Genomic DNA, 27,664 nt, shown 5'->3' on the forward strand with positions numbered 1-27,664 from the left:
TGAAATTCTAAATAATATAGTAAAGGGTAGGAAGACAGGTGTCACTCATTATACTGATAGTGTGTTGATAATTGAAACAAACAAACATTTGTTGTATCAGAGGTGATGCTCAGGCTCTGCTCTTTTTCAGGGAGATCCTGGAGAGGATGGAGGTCAGGGTGCCGCAGGTACAATAGGACCAAAGGTATGATATGCATCCTCTATTCTATTTGACACAACTAATGAGTGTATAAAAGCATTAGTCTTTCACAAGCAAAAATTAATTTATTAAAGTGAAGGCCACAGTACATGTTTGAATTTAACTCTTTTAACATCCTTTCTCAAGGTGTCATCGGTCATTCATTCGCTTCTGCAAAGAATTCGTAAAAGACTTCATAAAATGAGATAAATGGAGATCAGACTTTTTTTATATGTGTGCTTGTTTCCTACTGACGTCATCCAGTCCCTGTTCAAGGAGTCACAGCACAGTCCAGTGAAGGTTTGCGAGGAGTTTAATTGTAACGAAAATTTCCACAAATGGAAAACACTGAATGAGACACACAGAAGGTGTAACTTCCACAGTGCCATGAATTGCAAGAATGTTACAGAATGTTTTATAGTCAGAGACCAGCCACGTTTACTGTATGTTAATACCATGAATGGGGCTTTATGAGTGCTCATTTCCTTTATGGCCTAGTGGCCGTATTCCTGGTGATGTTATCCCGCCTTTCAGCTATTTCCGAGATGTCACATACAGCGCTAGGTGTCTGTTTAAAATTCCCTCAAGCCACGTCAGGGGTAATGACCCTAGGACAGAGCCAGATTTCTACAACGCCATCATCTAGAAGGCTGAGATGAAAATCAGCAGACTAGTGACTTTAACCTGTCTTAGATCTCTCGATAGCATAAACAAGTTCCAGAGACTTGTGCATTTGTGTGACTTTATTTTATTCATTTGTTTTTCATTTAGGGGGCTGAAGGTAGAAGAGGATCCCCTGGGCCACAGGTAAGTGTCCCCATAAATGTTCTTCCTGTTCTGAGAGGAGCTTGCTTCTGTTCCCTGCTTTATCCTCAAGCTTGTAGAATATGATAGTATGTTCCTATTATTTTTGGAAATAGCCATAAAACATTCAAGCCAAGTTTATATACTGTATATGTAATTGTATTACATAACCTTGACATCATTATCATACAGGAAACTCTCATGTGAATATAGCATAGGCTCTGCATGATCGGTATACCATGAGAGTTCATCTTCTTAACCGTCTTCCTTTGTCTGTCTCATGTTTCAGGGCTTGCTAGGGGAGCCTGGACCTCCAGGGCCAGCAGGAGAGCCAGGAATAAGAGGCACTCAAGTAAGTTTTTATGAACTACAACTAAATCAGGTCCATTTGCTATTATCTAATTTAATCGGGAAAAAAACAGCAACATTTGTATACGTATTTATGCACTTATCACATATACTGTTTGTATATTTGTAAGGACTCATCACTTAAAATAATGTCATTCTTTGTACCAGAAGTAGGGCCATTATATTTGTTGTGTATCACACTGTTTACAAAATTATGTTATCAAAATATATATTATTTTCATTACTATTAAAAAAACAGCCTAGGATTCTCACATTTCACAAGGTAGTATGACAATTTAATAACAGCTTGATATCTGCTAATCCACATGACTCTTTGAGCGTTAAAAAGGACCATTTGTGTGTCTGGTTTAGGGTATACCCGGACCAGTAGGAGCCCCAGGAATCAGAGGAGAGGATGGAAGTCCTGGAGCAAGAGTAAGACTCAACAGACTCGACAGACTCAACCGAGCAGATGGTCTTACTCCTCTTGAAAATTATTGTTCGTTGGGTTACTGTTGTACAGTACTGTATATACTGTACCAGCCACTGATTTAAAGAGCAGTAGTAAAAACTTTTCTGAAAGATGTCTTGCTGCTTTTCGATTTGACCTGATAGTAATAATGGTAGTGGTGATTTCGGTGTAATAACAGAGAAAGGCACAATGAGCTAATCTGTATTGTACATCTGATGGCAGGGGCCTGCAGGATCTCCTGGACCCTCTGGTGATCTTGGTAGAAGAGGACCCAACGGTCGAAAGGTAGAAGCTCAGTTTGTACTGTACATGCAGACACCAGACCTGCTGCTCCAACATGCTGGCATTCAGCTTGTATAATACAGCACACCGTGCACGCAGATTGATGTGCTCTGCGTCTTCAGTGGCTTTTCGGACAAGACTGCCCATCCTGGTTTTAACCCTCAGGGTTTAAAAAATAATCCCAGTGCTTGATAATCTGTATTTTTTAGATTTACATGCATGCACGCAGAAAAATGAGGCATGTGAAAAGAAAATGTACATTTTGGCATTTATTTCTAATCTTTGATATACCTCAATGAGAAATAAAATATTTTGGATATAAGTACTGTCCAACAGGTGAGTGTTACTTGCTATGCCTTGTTCAAAAGCAGTGGACAACTCAGAACAAGTGCCCATGTTTCACAACTTGCTATGCCATCATTATGGATATGATTAACTCATTTTAGAAACAGTGAGTTTTTATTAAAGATTTGTTTTCAACCGTAACATGTGACTGCAGTTATTACTTCTAATAATTTATGATTTCAGTTAATTAGCTGCAGAAAACTTAAGTTTCTTTCCGTGCCTCTTTCAGCCACATGATGCAATGTCTTCAACAACTGGGGGAAGGCATTTTGCCATGTCAAAAATATGATTGCACAATTCTGCGTTATGGCACAAAAAGGCTGGGTCCAAAATATTGTTTTTGTTCTATCCCGAGCTGAACTCATAATACATTAATAAGGGAGTCCTCTGTTAGACAATTGCATTGAGATTGTTATGTAAGGGTCTTCTTTTTCCAGGGAGAACCAGGAGAACCAGGACCAAAAGGAAATCCTGGACCACTGGGCCCTCGTGGTGAACCTGTGAGTATCTGAAACTCTTCCGGCACTATTGCAGTGTCTCTGAAGACTTTGCCTGCATCAGGTTATCTGCTGCCTCAGAATTTCTAAAATGAGACTAAGTTCAGTTTTCAGTAGGCTCTGTTATATAAAGAGGGGGAAGGAGGTGATAAAGGTACTGCATTTTTATGCAATGCCCAAACCTGTGTCTGAAAGCTCAGTGCTTCTGTTCCTATTAGATCGATCCATGTTTAAATGTCTGCATAGTCTGTCCGGAGTCACACCATATTTACAGGCGTAGAAGTTAGATTTAGATGTGACTTAAAAAAAAAAAGTAAGATCTGAGACTGTGGAGAATGTGAGGAACCAGATTTATCCTGTAGTGGTTGTCTTATTCAAGTTGAGTTGCTCTGTGAAAAGGTTTTCTTTCACAGGGATGGTGCTGCAGAAATAGTGAGTAGGTCAGTGAGTAAGTCAGTATAAAGGTCAAGGTATCACAGTAAGAACTATGTGTTGAAGTACACCATCTTTGTGAAACTTTTGTTCATTTTTCTATCAGGGTGAAGATGGTCGAGATGGATTTGGAGTTCCTGGTCCCAAAGGAAGAAAGGTAACTTAATTTGATTCTGCTAGATTTCCTAGCTAGTAATGCAAAAATGAGTCCAATAAATACTCCCTGCCTTCAGTGATAAAAGCACTAAAAACACTTGAACAGTGAATTATGAAAACAGCTTAAGTGCTTTGCATTACCTCATTTGCAACCCCTAGTTGCTTCTTTGTTACATCCCACGTCTTTGTACTTGTCCCTCCACATATAAATTATGTGTTAAATAAAACAAGTATTGTTTTAAATACACTACATCCCCTTATGTTAAAAATTGGGCTTTTTTTGTCATTTTGTTAGTGCAACTATAGCCGACTTATTTTTTAATAAGTACTTTTTTACAGTACTTAATATTCCTTTTGACAGAACATGGTTTGTAAATGCTAAGCTAGCATTAGAATAAAGGACAGCAGACCTAATGAAAATGAATGCTGCAATGAAACATTTCATCCCATATTGCTAATTCAAAATCCATCTTTTAATAAAGGGCGATCCAGGATTCAGAGGATTTCCAGGACCAAAGGTAAGCTGTGAATCTGATTTCATTAGTTGCAGATGAAACTTCAGACTGGGAATTTAGTTTTATGCATGTTTGCTGTTCCGTTAGAGTAACACAGGCAGGAATCTGGTGTTCGACTCATTATTTCTGCTCTTTTCTTATGTGATAGAAGTTTGCAGATCTCATGATACTTGTTGCTTACACTAGCACAGTGGTGACCCCTCACCCAAAGGTTTTGCCTGCAAGCTTCTGTACTTTTTGTGCTGTGGAATTTCACTTCCATCCTGCATTTTATCAACAGGGGCCACTTGGTGATTCCGGACCAAAAGGGACTGTGGGTCCGAAGGGAAACCGTGGACAAAGAGTGAGTACTGAGAGATGAATGGGTTTTCCGACATCTCCCAAGGCACACAAACAGCTGGACTTTGGAATATCTGTTTTCAGATTTTACCATTGAAACGCATATAGTCACACTGAGGTAGTCAATGCATATGAAGCACAACTGGCGTGCAGATTTACAATAAAAAACTTTAATATTTGATAGTCTATTGATACTAGTGAAGGAAATTGAATTCACGTCAGGTAGCATACGCAATCTCCAGTCAGACGCCCACTTCATATTTGAGTTCAGGCACTGGAAGCAGTGAGAATCAGGTACAACTATTGTCTCTGCTGATCTGAAGTACAGCGTTGTTGTGTCCTGCTACTCTGGCATTGATGTATGAACTGGTGAAAAGTAAAGTACAGCACATATTGTACTGTTAATTAGAAGGTTTTGCCTTTCTGACACATAATAGATACATTTCTTTTCACTTCCTACTAAATTCCTGTAAAAATCAGAAAAAAGCAAGACTTTATCATACGTTTCATAATATTTCGTTCTAATATTTCAGGGAAATGCAGGTGATCCTGGTGAGCCTGGAGCAAAGGGACAGACAGGAGACCCTGGACCTTATGTAAGGAAGCGTATTACCTTTCCTACAACTCTTTCAACACGTGCAGCACCAACAAAAAGTACATGTAGCAATTTTTCCTCATTCAAGATTAAAAAGAGAAAAGATCAAAGATTAAGTCACTTAAGATTTTTCGTTACTTCTTTAGTGAATGCACTACCCCTTTAAGGCTTGAAGCACTAGTGATTACTTCTGAAGAGTGTTATACGTTGAGGGGTTATAAGGGTTACACGGAAGAAATGAAGGAGTTCTAACAGCAGTTAAACGTGAGCAGGAAGTGATTCATCCATTAGTTGTATCATTTTCAAAAATATTTTGTCTGCCTGCCCTAAACAAGAGCATGTGAACCTACAGTTCCTATACAGTAATTATATATCCCTTACTGTTTTATAGTCAGAGTGAGTATTATTTATATTAGGGAGTGAGCTGAAGTGAAATTTCCCCAGCTACACAAGTGTGTTTTTCCCTTTCATACTGTATTGCTGGACATACTGTATACTTATACAGTAGGCTTGTACAGTGTTAATTTTTCTTTTACTTTTATGTTTTCATTTGCAGGGTGACGTTGGTCCAAGAGGGGCTGCAGCGCCGGTATGGAATCGCTCATTATCATGGATATCTAAAAAATCATCTTAATGATGGAATTAAACTGCATGCTTCAGAAAAAGAGATATTACCCCCAGTAGACCAGGAGTTCTCAGTCCCAGTCCTTGGTGTCTTTGCAGGTTTTGTAGGTCTTTTCAAAGTACCAACGGAAATAAAAAATCGGGAGTAGCTGCTAATCTGGTGCACATAATGTAAACTAATCTAGGACTGGCCCAGCTGCACTGAAACCCTTTAGATATAATGGCCCTTTAGGACAAGGATAACTGCTGTTGGCAGATATCAAGCAATTTGTGTTCTTACATTTGGAAAGATGTTACCTAATTCTGCATTTGCCAATGCGTAAATTTCAAATCTGTTTCTTTCAGCAATGTGATCTTGTCAAGAACATTCGAGATAAATGCCGTAAGTAAGATATATTGTGCTAAGTGTGAACTTAAAAGTATTTACCATGGTAAAAATATTTTGGCAAATAACTATTTTGGAATTTAGGCCCTGTGGAATTTGCAGTGCATCTTCACTACATCTTCATGTGTGGCTGTAGCTTTAAGTCTTAAACAGTTTAAAACCTAGTGGGATAATTGACGGTTTCAAATTAAAATGAATATGTAATCAATATAACAAATCCCATTAAAACACAACTCTCAAGAGGTTACCATCTGTGGAGAAAATACAATTTTACGTCAGGAAAGAAGAATCAAATTGTTCACATATTTCTGTTGCAATATATGGTATACTTACAAATTGTTTGGGCATGATTACTTAGAACTTAAACAAATAATGAAAATAGACTGAAACAAATGCCTGTATTCTGACATTTCCTACCACAGGAATTTGACAACTGAAATGTATTTTTGGATTTCAGAGTGGTACTGTAGAAGTGAATTTGATCAAATATGCTTAGTGTTTATATAGATATAATACGAAATGATATTGTATTTACTGTTTATGCTATATAAACCTATTTATAAAATGAAATTATTAACAGTCATAAAATGTATCTTTTTTCCACTTTTACAGCTTGCTGTTATGGTAAGTAATTCTAAAATACTTTTGTAAATCAATTAAGTGATCCAGAGAAATGTTGCTTGAACCCATTAACAACCATTTATCAGTTTAACTTACAGTACATGAGCTGAAATTAGAATTGGGCACTCTGCGGATGCATATTAATAATTACGGAACACTTTCTGTTCAGATATCTTGATATATATTCCAGTTAACTATTCAGATGCTGTTGTCAAAGGGACAAGTGTTCCCGTTTGTTTTTTAATTATCTGTGGTACAAAACTTTATTCACTAGGTATAGGGCAGGCCATGGGCCTTGTTTATTTTGATTTGCCCTGTAATGACAGGCGTTGTAACAGTACATGTGGCTTTTTTACAGGAGCTCAGGAATGTCCCTTGTATCCCACGGAACTGGCATTTGCCATTGATGCCTCAGAGGATGTCAACCGCGCAGCATTTAACCGGATGAAGCAGGTCATCCTGGCGATCGTGCAAAACATCACCATCGCCGAGAGCAACTGTCCTCGGGGGGCCCGTGTCGCCTTAGTGGTGTACAACAACGAGGTGACGACGGAGATCCGCTTCGCTGACAAGATGAAGAAGAAGAGTCTGCTGCAGCACATCGAGGGCCTGCAAACCTTAGTGACCAGGAAGCAGCGCAACCTGGAGAACGTCATAAACTTTGTGACTAGGAACACCTTCAAGCGAGTCCGCAGTGGCTTCCTCGTGAGGAAGCTGGCCATCTTCTTCAGCAATGGGCCCTCAAGATCCACTAGCAGCCTCAATGCTGCCCTTCTGTCATTATATGATGCAGGAATATCCTCCGTGTTTCTTACCGCCCGCGAGGATAGAACCCTCACTCAAGCCTTGCAGGTAGGTCTACCCACAGAATGGACAGCTATTCTATTATGAAAGGAAAGCTGATTTGTTATTTAGGACAAAAAATGAAACAGAGACATGTTTTAAACCTGTTTTAAGATATGTTCTTAGAGTATCCTGAGTTTTACATAGAGTAGCCAGAGTTTTATATTTGTATTTGAAAGACAATTAACCTCTTAAGTTATGTGGTATAGCTCCACATCTCTCTAGAGAAAGATGACCCCTAAAGAAACAATGACAACAGTACTTTTCCATCCGTGATCCCAGGCCTTAGCTTTTTGGAACATGAATCTTTTTTTTTTAAAAAAAAAAAAAGGGTACACAATTGGAATCATTTTTGAAAAGTCAACTACTCTCCATTAAAAATAACATGAAACTCCTTAATACTTTCATCTCGAATTACGCTCTGTGATTTTTTAACATTTGAATTATTATTATTGTTATTAGTAGTAGCAGCAGTAGTAGTATTATCATCATCAGTAGTAATAATAGTAACTTAAGTGAGTTTTGTTTTGCTTGTTTCTGTTTCAGATCAACGACACCGTGTTGGCACAATTCTTTACTCTCCCATCCGGAGTACCACAGTTAAACCAGTTGATTAGTAAAGTTTTCACCTGCCACGTTTGTTATGGTAAGAATGCTTTGTGTTTTTTTACATGCCGTTTGAATGAAACTTCAACAGACAATCCAAAAATTATTAGTTTTATTCTCAAATATCAGACTCGACTTCATAAAATGCTGTCATTAAACTATTTACACAATATTGACAGAATTTTCTAAACGAACGTTGTTGTTTTTTTCAGATGTTTGCGCCCCTGATGAGTCCTGTTCACGAACTGTAAGAGGCCGGAGGTCACCCACCACAGACATAGACCTAGACATTGCTTTCCTAATGGACAGCTCCCAGACCACTCGGCCCAAAGTATTTGTTGAGATGAAAAGATACATCTCCCATATCATCGAACAGCTGGAGATCGCCTCAGATCCCAAGGCATCCCTCCATCATGCTCGAGTGGCAGTGCTTCAGCATGCTCCTTACGAGTTTGAACACAATAACAGCAACATCCCTGTCCGGGTTAATATTGACTTGATGGACCATGGATCTAAGGAAGACATCAAGAACGTCCTTCAGAACAAAGTGGTCCAACTGGAGGGAGTACGTGCTGTGGGCAGCGCCATGGAATACACCATTGAGCACATCTTTGAGAAAGCCCAAAATCCTCGGGACCTGAAGATGATCGTGCTGATGGTGACGGGCTCGGTGTGGGAGCAGGACGAAGCAAGGCTGCTGAGGATTGCGACAGAGGCCAAGTGCAAAGGCTACTTCGTTGTTATTTTTGCTGTTGGCGAAGGTGTTAGTGTCACAGATAGCCGCATCTTAGCCAGAATGGCCAGTGAGCCCACAAATGTCTTCTTCAAGAGGATTGAAAAGCCATCAGAATTTTATGATGAACCTATTCAGCGGTTTGGCCAGTTGCTTCCGAAATATGTCAGCAGTGAGTATGGAGATTTGTTGGATGAGTATAGCTGACTTTTTATGGCACTACAACTTTGAATACATGCTATTCTGCCGCATTTCAACATGTACTGTTAAGGTGGTGCAGTACAGCACTGTCCTAAAAAAAATTGTTTTTCTCCCTCTCTTAAAATGACTTACAACGATAAATTAAGGTTGTCTCCACTGCCCATTGCACTTTTTAAACTGTATGATTTGCAAAGAACTTTACATTGCTGTCTGTCTTGACACAGCTGAAAATGCCTTCTACATGTCTCCTGACATTGTTCAGAAGTGTGATTGGTTTCAGAGTGACCAACCTTGGAAAATTCCTTCCCATTTAACCAAACAAAGGTACGTAATCAGTCACAGCCTGGGACTATTAATTCATAATGATGTAAGGTAAAGATAATTGACTAGTATAATGAAAAATATAATTCAATAATGAATATAATAGTGCAAAATGACATCATCTAATATACGGTTCACCCAGTCCCTGTTAATCCCAATTACATCGTATATACGTCGGTACAATTAATTTATTTCTGTTTTCCTCAAGAATTTTTCTTCTACTGTAATAGCCTGTTTGCAAGTTTATTTTGCTTTTCCTTCATGCAGAAAACACCATGAGAATCAGGAGCTTCATACAGAAAAACAAAAAGGTAGGAAACCAGTTCTAGTTTGATGGCCCCATCCAAGTTCCTGTCAATGCTGTTTTAAACAAATTAAGGCCTCTTTTCATATTCTAGCACCTGAAAAAGAAGAAATGCATGCTGCAAATATCACATCTAATAGCTTAATCTTGAGATGGATCAGCCCAGAGGCAAAGAGTGATTACAACTTCGAAGTGATTGTGACCAAGTTAAGTGATCACTCCACTGTCCTGAGAAAGAATGTGACAGGCAATGAGCTGTTCATCAAAGGGCTGGAGTGTGCACAGCAATACCATGTGGTCGTCACTGGCTACCTCCAGAACCAGGTCAAAGTAGTATACAAGGGAATCATCATTACCAGTGAGTTATATGCTATTATTAATCAAGGAAGCAGCAGCTTTACAGTTAGTCTTCCTTTGTTTCCCTATGCTATTTTGAGTAGGAACCATTGGTAATCCTGCTGCAGACTGACAGCAATATTCATAGGATATTTCCTTGAATATTCTTTATTTGTTTTACATGGTATCATTTTGAAAGCTGTTGGGCCTGATATTAAAGGTTTAACAAATTACATCAGGTTGGAGATTCCCGACGGAGATTGTACCTGGCCTTTGCTGTCACAGGTGCATTTGGGTTTTACCTGGTACCTACTTCTACCTGTTTAGGGAGTGTCCTGTGTCCTGCGCTTGTGTGTGACTAATTTGCTTTCATATGTGACTTTGCCGCTGAGTCCTCGTTCTCTTCTTTTTCAGTGAAGATTGTCAAGTTCACAGTGTGTTTTGTTTTGGGGTCTAAGTGTAGCCTGTATTTCTATGTAGGCTGGAGACAGAGATCCCTGTAAATACCATTCTGTTGCATTTGTTTACAGGAATTATGGCTAGTTTCCATTTTCCTTGTGCAAAAACTGTGAAGGCATGATATGATAACTTTTCTCTTGTACAGCACTTTAGCAAGGCTCCTGTTTTGTGGTGGGTCTTCCCATTTCTGTGTTTTTTGTTTGTATTTGTTGCTTTCTGCTGGGCTGTATTTACACCTGGGGGCATCATATTTACCATGTGCTTAATACAATAGTCAATTTCTGTGGAAATTGCTAATTAAATAATTTTTCATGTTGTGGACACAAATGCGTCCTGCAAACCTTTGGCTTTTTGTTCTGACAGAAGATGAAGTGAAGATACCAGCAAGTCCTGCAGAGGTTTCAGTGATTTTGGAAACAGAGCCTCTGAGTAAGCCAGAGATAGGTCAGTAAGTCACATGATGTGTGATAAATGTATGTGTTCTCTTCTTATCGAATTTACTTAAAATAGGAAAGTAAAAGTCATTATTTTCTTTCTTCTTAATTCCAAGCAAACGCCTCCATAGATGCCACAGCTGTTTTTAATTATAGTACTATCCACAGAGGTACAAAACATCCCATCTACAAATCTTGCAAATTGCTGTACAATGCCTGAAATTCAAGAGTGCAGCACATTGCCTGGAAAAAAATCAAAGTTTGCAAGTTTAGTTTCTTTGATCTACAGTACCTATTCCTTTTAAAGATGGGGACATTTTTCATGTGCACTGCAAAAAGATTGAAAGGGAACATATCTGAATGCTATAAAGGTTGATTTTACAAAGCTGTCTGTCACTTCAGTTTAAAGGCTTTAAAGGAAATACTTAGAGTTTTATAAACAGAGATTTATGCACCATATGTTACTTGAAAGGGGCCCCTATCATTATGCTATGGAAATGGAGAGCTCACCACAAGGTGAAGATTGCACAGGAATGAGATCATTTAATTTTAAATGGCTATCAGATCAAGATGGCTTTGTTCTGAAAACTTATGACTTTGTAGGATTAACATTAGCTATCATCTGAAATCTTGAAGATATAGAAGAGTTAAGCAGGGGACAAAAATATGTATACAGCATGTGACACATTAAGATGAATGTGTCAGTGGTCTGATTAAATTTCAAGGAAAAATGGTAAGATTCGAATCTCATCATCAAAGTCATCAAAGTACAAACTCCTTTAGAATATTCTAAAAACATTATATTTTGCTTAAATTTCTAACTAACATTTTTCTTAAGTGGGCCGTATTCATACAACTGCCTGGAAAGTTTATCAGGTTCAGGGCCGTATAACTTACAGGCAGTATAATTAAAGTATAGTATAGCAATTCTCATGAACCAAAATCCATTGTGTACTGCTGCCACATACTGTATAATAATTGGACACAAACCATGTATATACTGTATGTATACATTTATGTTGGGAAGCCCACTTTTTTATCTTCCAAATTTTCTAGATTTCCACCCATCTTACATCTTGTATTATCCGATGGTAAAAAGTTTGATCTCACAGCGGATAAGTGATAAACAGCTCTTTAATTTTTCAGCTAGTTTTTTGCACAGGTATCAGTGAAATCAGCAGTCTTATACTGTATATTTTCCTAGCACCAAGAATCCTAAGTGCTTTTTATTCTGTACTACAATAACCACAAATTCCAGCATGTCCTGGCAGAGAAAGAGCCTTCACCATTCATTGCCTCTTCATGCTGAGTGTGCTTAACTCATATACAAAACACAGCATTGCCCTTAACACATGACCCACAATTACTCCCTCTGCTGTGACAGCACAGACTACAGTCATACCATAGACTGGAAGGGCCATCATAAATCATTAATTTATGAAATGAAGTTAAAACTTCCAAACTCTGTCTTTTGTTGTGAAATACGTAGTGGGATGAATTCTACATGTTGAGTGAAATTAGGCTAATCTGCAAAAAAAAAAACATTTTATAGAAAATTTCCGATGTATGAAATTAAATGTCACATTAATCTGTAGATTAGGTATTTAGACCATATTTGCTGTATATTCTGTATCTGTGTGCGTGCTTGATGTAGTTCTTATAAGGTTTTCTGCACTATACAGTACATATACATATGCATACTGTATGTACAATAGTTTGGCTTTGAATGGTTTGCATGCATCTGAAGATTTGTTCGATCTGTCATTCTTTTGCACTTGGTCTTCTTTAGGAAGAAGGAATAAAGTTTTAATTGAAAGGGTTTTAGACATACAGGAATGTTCTTGTGCATGATATTAAAGAAATTAAGGAAACAGGTGTTGCGCTTTCAGTACTAAAATATACTAATATTAGCATGCCTGGTTTTCCAAACATAATTTGAGTCAATTGTTCAGTTAATTGTCAATTGATTGTTCCAAAAGGTACAAAGACAATCAATCATCTTACTCTCCTTGTCCTTTTTTCCCACATTTTCTTTTTCTTGGCTTTCAGCTATATTTCTGTTTAAATCCTCCTATAGAAACCACTTATGAAGGAGGACATTGCATCTGGTCCACCTCTCTGCTAGAAATGTATCTGATCAGCTGTGTGCTGAAAACATCTAATTGAAGTCAAACAGACAGTAGTATCAGTGGCTATAATTTCTGCTATTCAGCTCTTTTGGACCTCAGCTTTTTTAATTCCTTTGATAGAAAAAAATGTCCTGTCTCTGTGCCCTTTAGAACACCTTTCTAGAAGTATTTTGCATAATATTATAATTTTGGATTAAGATTTAGGCAAATATTTGCTTAAATTGTTAAATCCCATTTTCTAAATTGTTATACAGTTCATGGCATTCAACAAAATTCAAAGTCAGGCCCCCATTGTTTAAAGAATTGTTTATTTTACTCATTTAAATTTTATTATTATTTTTTTTCACTGCCGCTTTCCATAACAGATGTTCTTCTTGCATGTTTTAGCTAACAAGCATACAGATCCATGCACACTTGATTTTGACTCCGGAATGCTGTGCAAAGAATATCAGGCTATGTGGTTCTTTGACTCAAAAAGTGGGATCTGTACCCAGTTCTGGTATGGTGGGTGCGGAGGGAATGCCAATAGATTCGAGACTGAAGCCCAGTGCATTAACCAGTGCTTGAAACCATGTAAGTACGCTCAACGGCTGTGCAACACCATTCCATAACCTTTGGCAACTGAACAAACCTCAAACTCACTTCATAATTAGGTTTAGAAAACCTACCATTAAAACTAGTGCTTCACTTAATAATTTATGTTTAGAAGACTATACCTGCTTTAAAAACAAGACAATAAAACTTTCTTTCTACAGCTCTGGAAAATAGCATGCAACAAGTTCAGATGGATGAAGTACCATCAACAGGTAAGAATAATAAGGTGCTCATGTGAAGAAATAATTTGGGATTACATGAAGGACTGGAAAGTCAAAAGTCAGTACTCCACCCTCAATTGAGAACTGTAATTAAAAACAAAACTAAAATGAAAAGAAAAAATATATAACCTTAGACTTATTGTCTTTGAATATTTAAGGATTTCAGGATGTTCTCTGACTTATGAGTATTCAGAATAATATATTTTGTATGTGATGAATGTAATAAATAACATGAGAAGTATGGTTAAATTATAAACAACCACTGTTGTCCTCATGCCCCCAATTTTTGGCCATACCTTAGAAACAGACATAAATTTCACACTGTATCTTTCCTTTGAGTTTTCATTTAAATGTCACATTCCATATTGTAAAACAGAAAGGAACTTTTAGTCAGAATTGTCTGAAGACCGCTACATCATCAGGCAAAGACAGAAACATCTTTTATTTCCAAAAACAAATGACCCATTTTTGGGTTATGTTTTTTTTTACCTATAACTGCGTACTGTACATATTCTAAAAGTAACTCAAGTGAACTCTGACCAACCATCCTGCAAATACTTAACGGTATATTTCAAAATTAATAGGAGCCATTTATGCTATTGAAGTAGAGACTGGAATTCCATTGACATGGGGCAAACCATCAACATATCGTGGATGAATGAAAGGCTTGTTTGTCAAACATTTATTAGGAACATACTTGGTTTAACAGTGAGCAGAAAGTCCGACGTTGTATGCACTGTCAGTTTTTCCATGTTTTGATTAAAGGCAGCTAAATTTTCATTAATACAATTGTAAAGATCTGGCCTGCATTAAAACTGGCTTTCCAGATATGTTGTAAACTATTAGTGTTCCATGACACAAACTGATGTGCAGGCATACAGGATATGTGAAAAATAGAATCAAGAATGAAGGAAGGTTTAATGTATTTAAAAGGGCATAAAATGTGAAATTAAAATAAAACTAGTTATGAATTCATTTAGATCAACATTCCTGAAGACTTACAGAACTGGCAAATGATAGAAGTGTACGAATGATTGTTGTTCAGTTTCTTTTATGTGCTGGCATGTACTGTAACATCATATCACATGAGCAGTGTTCCCGTTCCGTTTTTTACATACTGAACAAGCGTCTCCTGAACACACAGGCGCATGCTCTGTGCACCACCCATTGAGGGAGTGTTAAATGTGGGACCAAAAAGTATCTAAAAACATTCCTGGAATGTTTGATTGACTTGTACCCTACCTTTATTTCATTTGCAATTGCATAACACTTTCTTCCACATCATATAATGTTGCTCAGGACTAGCTATTTATATTCAATTAATGTAGTAATGTTTGCTGGGACTCTTTGTTTATCTTTTATTGGGTTTGTAGTATATAGTACTACAACTGTACTGGATGTTATCCATTCATCCATTTTCTGACCTCTTTATCCAATACAGGGTCAGGGGATGTCTTTGGATAGTGGGAGGAAACACACACAAAGATGGGGAAAACATATAAACTTCACACAGATAGCACCCAAGTAATAGAAGTCAGGGCCCCAGCAATGTGAGGTAGCACTGCTTACCATTGCACCACTGTGCTGCCCTTACTAGGCTGTCATGAGTGTATAATTTTGCTACTGTTCCATTAGCATGCTTTACTGTATGTAGGGTTGTAGGGGTAACTACAACTAATTACAATACTTAGCATATCCATTCTGTACATGTTAGTTTTATCATCATCTCTGTCTATGGAGATCAACTCCGTTGGCGTCGAATGCAGTGTCCATTATTCCCCTGCACCACCATTGATCCTTGGGTTGGGACGAGTGGTTGTAGACCAGGCCCATACCACTCCAGAATGTCATCCACCCATTCGCGGTGTGGTCATCAACTCATACCATTAGTTTTATAGTTATAACTAATAGCAGTTGAGTTTTAACTGTATTGTATGTAAAGTCATGTTTACAGATGTTCATGTTCTTTTAATTTTATGCAATAATGTTTCTACAGTGGTAGACATTTGCCAGCTGCAGAAGGAGGAGGGCACATGCACAAAGTTTGTCTTGAAGTGGCACTACGATTACCCCACCAAGAGCTGCACGCGATTCTGGTACGGAGGCTGCGGAGGAAATGAAAACCGGTTCGATACCCAGGAGGAGTGTGAAAAGGCCTGTGGTCCAGGTGAGGTTTTTTTCTCATAAAAAGTGACCTTGCACAGCCAACTGAAATGTATTACTGACGTCTCATCATAAAATGTAATAGTGAGCAGTTGGGGCAACAATTTATCAGCTAATTGACATGTGATTTAAACCTTACGTCAAAAACATAAACAAAACTTGCTCTTTAATGAAAACTAGTGCCTTGATAATCAACAATGTCAGCCCGCCCACATGTGGGCCTACAGTTTTTACGTGTGGGCCAACAGTAATTCTGGGCCAAGAGCAAAACTCTTACTTGCAAAAATGTATTTTGTCATAGCTGCAGTTCTATCCAGCTCAAACTAGAATTAATTCGTAGGTTGTAGTCTGGTTTTTTTGTTCCTGAAGGCCAATTGGACCTCATCATTACCTGAAATTAGCTTTATTGTGAATCTGAACTGGAAAATGATTTACTCTGTTTATTATCTGCTTTCAGCACCTATCAAACCAGGAGTCATAGCAGCGATTGAAACATAAGGAAAAATTATTCAAAAGCCAACTTTTACCTCTGAAGAGATCCGGAGAATACCATGACCAACTAGAAGCTAAAGAAAAACCAGAGCCTGCACTGTTCCTGCAAAGAATGACCCTAACAAAAATCTTGAAGTAGTCTTTTTTTACAACAAGAAAAAGAAAATGAATTGCTGCATGGGTTTTCTATTCGTATTGGTGCTATATGTGTTTTTTGAAGGAGTTGCTGAATTTGTCCAGTATGTATTGTAAACTATGTTCTGGAACATTTAGATACTTTCTTTAAAAAAAATCATATTTCTTTTTCATTCATGAAGTACATGTAATGAGTTTAAAACATTTTTATATGAATATATTGGTCAAATGGAAACTAAAAAAAGGAAATCTGTTCTCTGTTTTCAGGAATTAACAGTATGAAAAAATAATTTTCTGTAATCAGTACACGTGTTAACAAATCAGTTACTTTTTTATCATAGGTTATTATTCTAGACACATGTTGGGCCTCTAACAGCCTTAGAACTTCACATATCACAGTTAAGACTTTTGTTCATTAGAAATTCTGAGTTTGTGTTTACAGCACTCTTTTACCTGACAATATGTATATGATGGCAATCACCCTCGTCAATAAAAGATAGGTCTAATGTATAATAAATGCACTTCTGGGACCACTGCTTCAAACACATAAGCTCCAATTCATAAATATAGAATGTACTTGTCAAAAGTGTTTTCAAAATATTTTTTTTAAATTTTGGGGAAGAAAATAAAAAATAAGACTTTCTAATAACATTTGTGTTTGGAGATTTGCCTCTTTCTTTTCTTCTTTGTTTTATAGTGGAATATTAGTAAATTGAAGTTCTTAACTGGAGTTTGGGAGGGATAGAAATGAGAAGTTTAGCAATTAACCAAGCGTTTCTCACCGAGTATTTCAGGCATTCAGAAAGCATTAAATCCTTGGATGCTGTTGTCCCTACTAATATCATAATTCATAACATAAAAAATAGTATTAATTAAGTGGATACATGAAAAAAATAGTTTTGACTCGGGTTGCCTGTCATTTGTGACATTTCTTAGTAGCACTTGACTAGAAAAATATACACTGCTAAATGAAGACTATATGCAGCACTATTAACAGTGAATTAAATTATTGCTCATTTAGGAAACTATTGTATGTATAATATAGGTTATATACTGTGTATATATATATATTCTTTTTAGCCTAAACACTACATTCAAGCAGTTACTAATTTTATGCCCTGCTTATTAAAAGAATAAAACCATATTTGCAGATTTGCATGTGGAAAACTTCTGTAAAATAGCTACATTTTATTGCCATGAGAAACAATTTAGAAATCATAAAGTTGAAAAAAGTAGAAAAAAAAGTTGGATAAGAACTGTGTAAGAAAGACAAATGTGTTTATGGATTAGGGTGAATGAATTATCCTGCAGAAGGAGTCTCAATGCCTTTTATGGAAGTCTTAATCCTGGAAAATGTCAACTGTGGCTGCTCCTCGAGTTGGAACACATGGAAGCTATCCTCCCAGAGCACTGAGAGAGCTGCCTGCAGGGCAAAGGAGACATAGATGAAAACATTCACATGAGAGAGATGATGGATATAGCGGAGTCAGACCTACAGTATCTGGTCCCCCTTTTCACCAATAGATACATGTCTGGTGAAAACAGAAGAGGTAAACATGCTTAGCAGCTTCAAAAAAGGAATGATCATGCATGCATATTAAAAAACGCTGTGCCCCCAAATAATAATGGGTGCAATCTGAAAACCAGAGAATGATCTACACTTATGCCTCTAAAAGCTAGTATGAACCAAGCGCAGTGCCTTAGACTGCTCGATCATGGCGCTATTGAAGTACCTTGCATAAAAGTACACCAGCAGTGCTAAAAATAGGATGTCACAAGTGCAGAGCACAAACCACTGCTGTGTATAGGTGTTGATTGATACAATTATTTCGTAAAGCACAAAACATTTACCTAATAATCAAAATACAATTAAAACAGTAAATTGCCAGTATTGTGATCTGGAAAAACTTTATAAATTTCAAATCCCTCAAATTTGAAATCAGTCTGGAAGTGCATTTATCAGTGTGACCACACCAACACACTCAATACCAAATGATTGACATTGGCAGTAATGTCATTTTTGTTTTTCCACATTTCAAGAGGTATGACTTTCTGCCTCCATCAGTATTCCAGATCTAACACATTTAGGCTACACAGATACTTCCCTTCTCAGTTATTTTTCAACACTGACAACATACAGTAAAATTTTGTATTCTCTCAGTTACGGCCAGATTCTTGTACTCTTCAGCTTAATTCTTCAATTCAATTCAACTTTATTCTCATTAAACTTACACAGGTGCATAGTATAATGAAAAGTGTTTCTCATTAGTCACTCAGGTGCAGTATATAAATAGGACAGAAGATAAGACAATAGACAATAACACAATAGCAATAACAGTAACATGTAATAACATAACATAAATAACATGTAATCAAGTAATCAAAACTGTGCAAAATTCCGCAACAGAGAAAATATAACAGGACAAAAACAGTGCAAGGTAATTCTTGGAACAGTGCAAAAATAGTATGGTTAAAAATAGTATGGTTAATTAATATTAAATATTATTACGACCAGTACAATTTTACTGGTCTATCGAGGGGACAGTACAATTTCGGCTTACATGTGTGTGTAGTGGTGTAGGAGTACAGTCATTGTGGGTACAGGAAGATGTTAGGAGAGATCATAATATGGTGGGAGGGAGTGGGGGTGTCACCAACTTGACAGCTCTGGTCAGGTTCTTCAATAACCTGTCTTGTTTGTTCAGCAGGCACTGAAGAATGCATATTAGCCATTTACAATATTCACTAACCTCAGCTTAACTGGAGTTAAGCTTAATACGGAGTATTCACTATATTCACCAAGCACTTCAGTAATAATCATGAACTTTTTCTGGCTGATCCTGTTTGGTCAGGGACACCACTCTAATCAAAAGATGCACCCTGGACACAGCAGCCACAAGTCTGAAGTGTTCTGTAATAAGATCATCCTACAATACAGTTCTCATTCACCCCCTCCTTATAGTCCAATACGATAGACAAAGCCTCAAACCCTTCCCCTTAAAACTAGCCTTATAAACCTCTTAATTGGCCCTGAGACATGGTTGATTCCGTGCAGAGCTTATCACAACAGTTCCTTTCTCTGATGTGGAATTTCACTTCCTCCAAGTACTAATTACTCATTTGGAGCAGCTGTGTCTAATTTTGCAAGTCCTCTCAATCAACAGAACACTATCCAGATGAAAAGAAAGTGAACTTTTTATCTTATACTACTTTATTTTGTTATTCACTTGTAAAATAGTAAACAACTGAGCTAAATATTGAGACACTTCACAGCTCATTCCTTCCGAAGTGTCACAGTAAAGAGCACTCAGTTGGAAAAGACAAAATGATCATTCAAAACGAACTACCTCCATACTAGGTATTATGTGGTAGGGTTAATGTAGTATTGGATATGTAGATGGAATCATATACATTACTATGGAACTCGTTCAATTTACTATGGTTATATTACTATGGTTTATTCGTCCAATTTAACAATGAAAGGGCTGAAAGTAAGGTAAAGACTGGAAATACTCAGAGAGCTGCTAAATGTTTTGTTCTTTTCTGTTTCTTTTTATCTTATGTACTGTATCTTGTATCTGAATCGTTCTGTTTGACCCAATATTACATTCAATAATTATCTGGGTACAATATTGGAAGAAGCCTCCAGGAGTGCTGGAATGTTGGTTGAACATGGCTCTCCATTGTAAGGAACCCTAAGGTTCCATAATCATTACCATGTACTGTACCATATTTTGTCCTCCTGAGTAAAATGTCAGTCAATACATATTATCTTAATAATTAAAACACTTCATGGTCACATTATGGTAAATTAAAATTGTGTTACGAAATACTCAAATTGAGCAGTCACTAAATTAAATAGCATTTTATACCATACCTTGTATGTTCTGTACTTGGCTAGTGCAATGCAGACTGAGAATGACAGGAATAGCAAGAAGTGTTTCAAGATATCCTTGAATATTCTGACCTCTGTTTCGTTAATGGCACAGTGTCAGAATAATGTAAATTGTGTGAGGATGTGTTTTTTAATCACATGGGGAGCTCAGTTTTCATCTAACATCGGTCAGATATATATTGTTATAAGGATAAAATGAATAGCTTTTTGAGAAAGTGCTACAGTATAGTATATTGCTTGTTTTCTTATGTTTTTTTCTGATAATTTCTAGACTGACGTCAGGGCGAGGCTCCTCAGTGGAGTTCGGATACACTTTGATTAATGTGCTGAGGAGGATGAGCCCCTCTCTCTTATGTCAAAAACAGCAAAGGCCATGCCAGCGCAGATGTGCTGCCTCTGCTTTCATAGTCTAGCTCTCAGCTCTGGTAAAATGGAAACTAGCAGGAAAAGATTAGAAAAATAATAGAAGGTAAGCCAGATCATAAATAAGGCAGTTTAGCTCTGGAAACCAGGATATATCCCTAGTCCTCATATTTCTTTGAAATGTTTTTTCCATAGTAACAAACAAATTGAAATAACTTTGCCGCCATGAACTATAAGTGACTTCTGACATGTTTGAGAAAATGCTGAAAACAAAATAACATTCATTAACCAGCAAAACTGCCAAAAGAGTGTTGTATCTGTATAAAGCTCTGAACAGAACTTTATGTTATTTAGAGTTATACTGTGTATTATAAAGCATAACAATATAAAAATACATTGCTGAACTACATTTGCCTGTAATTAGTGTTCACAGACAATTTTAGTTGCAGTGTCATTCCCAAGAAAACTGAAAATAACATAGGTCAAGCAGGTACCTCAGCAGATATACACTATAGAGTGTTCTGAGAAAAGAAAAGTAACATATGATCCACATTACACATACGGAGTTTATTTTTATGTTAACTGACATACATTGTATAACATTTTGTTCTTTATTTCAGACAGAAACCTTTTTCCTCCAGAAATATTTGGAAATATTTATTGAAAAAACATACTGTATTTACTTTGTTTTACTTATGTTTAAACTGTTTCTCCTAGCTGTCTTTGCTAAAACTCCGCATTAAGGGGTTACTGAACACTATTTTATAAAATGTATTTTATAAAAACAACCTCTTAATAGTTTTAAGCAGTTAAGCACTGTGCTATATGAATTCTTTATTATATTTAAGAATTCAGTTTTTAATTATACAAAAATGCAATGACAACACCAGGAGTAACACCTTCAAATTGGCAATGAGAGAGGCAGTGTGTCCTCAAGTGACAATACTCTCCAAAATATGTTTACAACATTTTAACAAGGAGAAACTCTCTTGCTTTGTATGGTACAGTACATAAATGTGTGTCATCTAATTCCCAGATCCAACAATGCATAAAATAATATTGTAACTCTTCCTGCTGGGGCTATAGTGCTTAACTCAGAAAAAGCAGTGATGGTTGGACAACAGAAAACTGGAGCTCAATGAAGATTTCTGATTCTTGCCCTGGGAATTCCATAGATTGTAAACCAATGTACATGCAATTTTGCTGTTTTTGACTTTCCCTGATACTTAGCCATAAGTATGTTTTTTTTCCAGTTAACTTTGGATTCCCATTTTAAACTCGCTCATGAACCGGGATCATTATGACCTATCTTGGATATAAAACACATATACATGATAACCTCAAATCAGGCAAATGATGACCAGGTATAAAGTTAATAAAAACATGTGCAAAGGATATGCTGTGCCTTGGCAAAAGACAATATAATCCAGTGCTGTGTTGCCTGTCCCACTCACATGATAAGCATCGACTCACTGCCAAAAGAAGAACCAGAAGACAAATTGAGAGAATGTCATACCCCACTCTAGCGAAGAGTTAGTTCTATTATCTTTGTCTGTACTTTGTCTATACTCTTATCTTGACTTGCTCTTTCATCTTTAATTTATAGAGGGCACCTGTCATATATTATCTTATATTTATATAAACATTACCAGCCTCTTGTGTCTGTCTTGTGCACAGTTATTTCATGCAGAAGAGAGCTTCTTCACAGTTTCATCACAATTTCTTTGGGATTACTGCTCATTGGTAGAGGATAATGGAAGAGGAAAAACAACTTTTTTTCCCCTTTTGTCATTTAAACGTTTATTGACTCATGGGTAGGTTTATTTGTTTAAGCTAAGTGTGTAAAATAGAAATTTCGGCCTGTTTTTTTACCTCTAAAAAAATAGAGATGTTGATGATATGCATTGTCAATGGGGACAATGTTATAATTATGGAGCAGGAGTTATCATGAATGACTAAAATCTCCTCAGTTTTGGGGGGCAAAGATCACAGAAACCTTTTTAAAAATTGACAGGTAAAAATGCTGGATATGTCAAAAATATATCATTAGAACTAACTTTAGTTCTTTTCTTAAAAACAAGGAATCAAAAGAAATGACCCAGATATCTTTCACATTTCAAATATGTCTGGTGCCATATTGTTCTTTTTACATCCTGGTTTGCTCATACAGTTTTTTTTTGTTTTTTTTTGTGTGTAAAATTGAAAACATACTGTATACAGCAAAAGGTTAAATATTGCATACCTCCATAAATTTGTGTCTCACCTCAAAATGAAAAGGCAGACCCCTTGAACTTTGGTCTCAAGTTCTCTCTTATGGCCTCTCATGATGGAAAACAATTTTGGAAGCTACCCCCATACATGTGCATATTTTTATAATACAAAAAGTAGCATTGCTAGGCTGGAACAGCTGGGAACATACTGAACTTACAATACCTCCCCTCAGAATAAGTGATTCTGTTTCAGAGCTTAATGTCCCCATGGGTTTCCTTTCTCAGAATGCAGTGTCATTTAGTTTCCCAAGTGTATAAGCCAGACCGATTCTCTCTGTCAGCAAAAAGTTTGATATGATACGTGTCCATGGTCAAGAGAGCAGGAGAAAGACCAGCAGCCAACACTGAAGTATTTACTTTAAATCTTTTCTGTTAAAGCGTAGCATTTGTATATGAAAAATATGGTGGAAGATGACTCCTGACATTTAGGGGCTGATTGAAAATGACTGCTGGATTTGACTGTTATAAAGCTTTGTTGGCAGGCACCTCAAAAAATTATTTGAAAGACCCCAGCTTGTGCAAAACAGTGTTGCTTGTGTCCACACAGAATCTATGGTATTCATTCGTACAAAACCATGGAATGGTAGGTTCTCATATGCCCTCTTTTATTTAGTTACTGCAATGGTGGCCTGTAGAGTGGATTGTAAGATATTGCTATTAACTAAAAGCTTTGCAGAATTTTGCACCACTACATATAGATAACCTATAGCAACCTTAGGACGTATTTAATGATAATGGTCCGTGCAAGAATTGTTCCATTTCATTTCACAGTTGCACCATGGCATAGTTTCACATCTATGAAAAAAGAGCACTGCTCACTAAATAATGAGCCTGTTGTTTTTTATAATACAATATGATTTCCAAAAGCTTCCTGGCTCACTCATTGAAATGCACATTGGCTTCTTTTATGGAAAGTTGATGAACCAAAAAAACAACTGTTAAAGCTATTATACAATTTGGATTGCATATATATATCAAATGTTGGCTATTTACGTACACTCAGTCCAGCTCTTGACGAAAGTACAGATCTATGTGACATTCACATGGATATCTGACTATATTTGTAAAACATTTACTATCATTCTGAATTCACATATTACTTGCCAAAGAAAACAACACACATTTGTGAAGTTTCACCTGAATATTTCAGTGCCCAAAGGAGGTTAAAATGTTTTTCTTTGCAAAAGAAAAAGTGCAGGAATATTAGCATGATCAAAAACGTGCATATGATTAAGGCACATCATACTCAGGAAACCAAAAAATATTACAATTTTTATTGGCTTATGTTACTTCACTATCTCCGGTCCTTGATACACCATAAAAGCTTTAAAATAAAAATACATACTTATCCCACATGTTAAATGCCACAACACACCAATGTTACACATTTATTTCAATACTCATACATTTGTATGTATTTTTTCCATCTACTCTTGGAAACCAAATGAGTAAGGTAATTCATTCCTACTCTCTCTTAACCATGTTTAAATGATCAGTGCTAGAGTGTACTTTATCTTCATGCAGAGAGCCTGTACATATTTAATGTGTGCTGTCTTCCTTACACATTGGCTGATACAGCTGTGTGTTTATAACAAGCACCAGGAGACTACTTTGTTATGAGAAGTTCTTTTTGCTCCAGTTTCAGCTGACTCATATTCCATTTTTGCAAATACTGCCCACAAATATAATCTCACTAGGGAATCAAAAGGAGATTTCTTAAAACTTAAAACTTGCATTTCAGTGCATTCCTCAATCATCTGGTAAAACAGATATTTCAGCAAAGTACATTTTTCAGCTTGCATCACATTGACAGTTTTCAAATCCTCTTTAGATCATACAATAGAATGATTGGAAATGAGAGGGTGGCAGTGCAGGGTGTCGTTTTTGACAGCACAGCTGGATAGCTTGTCCAGATTCCCCTTTGTGTAAAAGGTTGTCAGCTCTAAAACCACTTAAAACTGCTTTTGAAAAAAAATGCTTAAAACAACCTTTTAATTCTATTAACATAGTTATAAGGTTCACTGTTGATTCTGAAAAAATCTGCTGGGTTGATTTTACTTATGCCTAAGATGATTTTTGACTATTGCAAATCAGGTCTCCAAAATGTCTTTTTTATTGAAGACTAAAACGATTCAGCTCTTTTAGCCTGCCAGAGAAGGACATTCCTTTGAGCCCAGAAATGTACCTGGTCTTCTTTGGTATTACTTTTCTCCAAAGTGGTGAAAATAAATTGTAAATGAGACTATTACTGAACTGTACATTTTTAACATAAAATTATTTGAATTACATCTTTCACTTTTAACTATGTACTGTATCTGAAAATTCTGTCAGTCCAGATGTAAACTTTTATTTAGAAATTTATTACATCAGCTGTCTATATATTTTAGAAGTATGTATTACATTCAAAGAGTGTATTAAGAACTGCATATTTAAATTATATTGGCTATCTTTGGCGAACGAAACAGAAATTGTTTAAAATAGTGTTATGCTGCTTGTGCATTTAGACATAACCTGGCTTTACTTTGTAACATCACGTTTTATCATTGCTTATCTTGGACACCAGAGTCATTGAAATGTCTGGACCTGAACCTATTAAATAAGATTGGGTATTCTCCAGAGAGAGAATAAGATTTTTTTTCTGAGCCTAAATTAAACCTGAATTTAATCACTTACACCTTGTAATTAATTAAATTTGCATTGATAAAGCTAGTTCTTTGTATTTACACTGTGAGGGTCTATTAATAATAAAAAGGAAGGCAAAAGCAAAAGTAGAGCAATATGTCTTTTTACTGTGCTTCACTAATAACCTACCCTATATTAATATTCCTGTGAGGATGAAGGCAACATTTATCATTACTAATAGTATAAAGAAAAGGACCATATTCTGGCTCTGCCTGCCTTCCTAGTCTTTGGAAAGGCTGATATAGCAGTAGGAATGTTGATGTTATTAATATTATTCTCATTGCAGAATGTCCCTTCCTGTCTTATAGAACAGTGAGATTCAAACAGAAGTTCATTGTCCCTATTTCCCTGACTTACAATGTATTATTCAGCAAAAAGATGAAGGGGTGGGAGCTTGAAGGGCCTCACAGGGATTGTGTTAGAGATCTGGTCATCTCAGCACTATAGAGGCGTCTATTGTGGTCTTTGTTAGTAACAGATGTGCTTGAAAAAATAAGTTTCCATTCTTCGTTAAAAATAAACCACATAGTATACAATGTTTAATTATATAAAACTGTGAAAAAAGTTTTATGTGCTCATGTTTTAAGAATCATAAATCTCTGATCTTTTCTTTCAGGAATTAGCAACATTTAAATACATATAAGGTTTTGGCAAGAAAGAAACATCCATACAGTATATTTACCCTGGTTTCATGTGAAAACACGCAGACCAAAGCTGTGCTCAAGCAGGTCCCCAGTCAAGAATCCTTGTGATTCATCATCAAGCAGATCACTAAGAAATTGCTTAGGCAATTTAAGTAGAGTCACAAACCTCCTATTGCACAGCATCCTATGGTCACTGCTGGGTAATTGCTTTTCAAAATTCTGGTCCAGTTGGTAGAGTACCAACTACAGGCCAAATAATACCACTTAAAGCAACAACCTGAAGTCGCCAGGCTCGCCCTTGCTTGGATTCTGAATTCTGCCAAAATCAGGCCATAATTTAGAAACAATAAAAATTGTCCTCCCCTTCCTAATAACTTAAAACCATAAGACCTTCAAAGACCAAATAACAAGTGAATTAGAGAAGATTTGTCTTTAGTTGTTTATTTTTACCTATTTAAGATTACAGATAATAACTAATATAAGTTTTCATCTCTCAGTTCATTTCTATAGAATTATCAAGGATCTATTTTTTTGTGTAGTGCTCTTTTACTCAATAAAATTGTTTTCTCTTCCTACAGATGAAACGTAATTTCATTAAATATTCTTAAATTATGCCCATGTTTATAGAGCAACCAAGGGGTAATTGAAGAACTTACAATTCAATTTGTTATCAGATTTCAAATATATCAGATTTCAAAATATGAAAATGTTAATAAAAGAATTCTAAGAATTCTAAGAACATGGTGTATTTAATGGAGAATGTAATACAATCTATTTTCTTTCCTTGACAATGAAAACTGTCCTTAACAGTTGGAAATACATTCCTTACTGAAAAATGTATGATGGGATTTTTTGTTCACAAGAGTACAGTCACATTATGCAATGTATCTTAATTGTGCCAACTGAAAATGGTCAAACTACCACACAAATTCCAACACTCAGATGCCAGGAGTGAAGCAGAAGGAGGGGAGTACAGGTGCACAAAAGTACCCCTTTGATGCAGAGTAAGTCAGGAATGAAAGCAGAGGTCCTGCCAAATGACAATTTTGTAGCTCCTTTTGTCCAGCAGGGGACAGCATGGATGTCACCGTGACCACAGGGTGCACTTTCGTGTCAGGAAATATGCCCTATTGAAGGTTTAGGGAAAGGTTTGATTATCTGAGCACCCGTGCCCAGTTCAGCAGCAAAGAGGCTGGCCAGGAATCGAACCCTAAAGGCAACAAGCCTGAAATACCAGAGATACTGT

The 27,664-nt window shown here is 36.6% G+C and overlaps 1 protein-coding gene across 1 annotated transcript in view; it reads left to right on the plus strand.

The window, feature by feature from the left end:
* Positions 1-17,213, plus strand: part of LOC148649270 (uncharacterized) — a 128,362-nt gene extending 111,149 nt beyond the window's left edge. Inside the window, exons 78-101 of the mRNA XM_088605690.1 lie at positions 131-184; positions 950-985; positions 1,272-1,334; positions 1,703-1,765; positions 2,025-2,087; positions 2,867-2,929; positions 3,465-3,515; positions 3,997-4,032; positions 4,310-4,372; positions 4,902-4,964; positions 5,520-5,552; positions 5,933-5,969; positions 6,585-6,596; positions 6,952-7,445; positions 7,983-8,082; positions 8,255-8,947; positions 9,201-9,300; positions 9,565-9,608; positions 9,696-9,959; positions 10,760-10,840; positions 13,347-13,532; positions 13,715-13,765; positions 15,771-15,941; positions 16,395-17,213. Of these exons, the coding sequence (XP_088461816.1) occupies positions 131-184; positions 950-985; positions 1,272-1,334; positions 1,703-1,765; positions 2,025-2,087; positions 2,867-2,929; positions 3,465-3,515; positions 3,997-4,032; positions 4,310-4,372; positions 4,902-4,964; positions 5,520-5,552; positions 5,933-5,969; positions 6,585-6,596; positions 6,952-7,445; positions 7,983-8,082; positions 8,255-8,947; positions 9,201-9,300; positions 9,565-9,608; positions 9,696-9,959; positions 10,760-10,840; positions 13,347-13,532; positions 13,715-13,765; positions 15,771-15,941; positions 16,395-16,435 (2,862 nt within the window). The 3' untranslated portion in view covers positions 16,436-17,213. The remainder of the gene's footprint in view (positions 1-130; positions 185-949; positions 986-1,271; positions 1,335-1,702; positions 1,766-2,024; positions 2,088-2,866; positions 2,930-3,464; positions 3,516-3,996; positions 4,033-4,309; positions 4,373-4,901; positions 4,965-5,519; positions 5,553-5,932; positions 5,970-6,584; positions 6,597-6,951; positions 7,446-7,982; positions 8,083-8,254; positions 8,948-9,200; positions 9,301-9,564; positions 9,609-9,695; positions 9,960-10,759; positions 10,841-13,346; positions 13,533-13,714; positions 13,766-15,770; positions 15,942-16,394) is intronic.
* The last annotated feature ends 10,451 nt before the right edge of the window (positions 17,214-27,664 follow it).

This window comes from Lepisosteus platostomus, chromosome 14 (assembly GCF_059453375.1).
Source record: "Lepisosteus platostomus isolate fLepPlt1 chromosome 14, fLepPlt1.hap1, whole genome shotgun sequence".
NCBI lineage: Eukaryota > Metazoa > Chordata > Actinopteri > Semionotiformes > Lepisosteidae > Lepisosteus > Lepisosteus platostomus.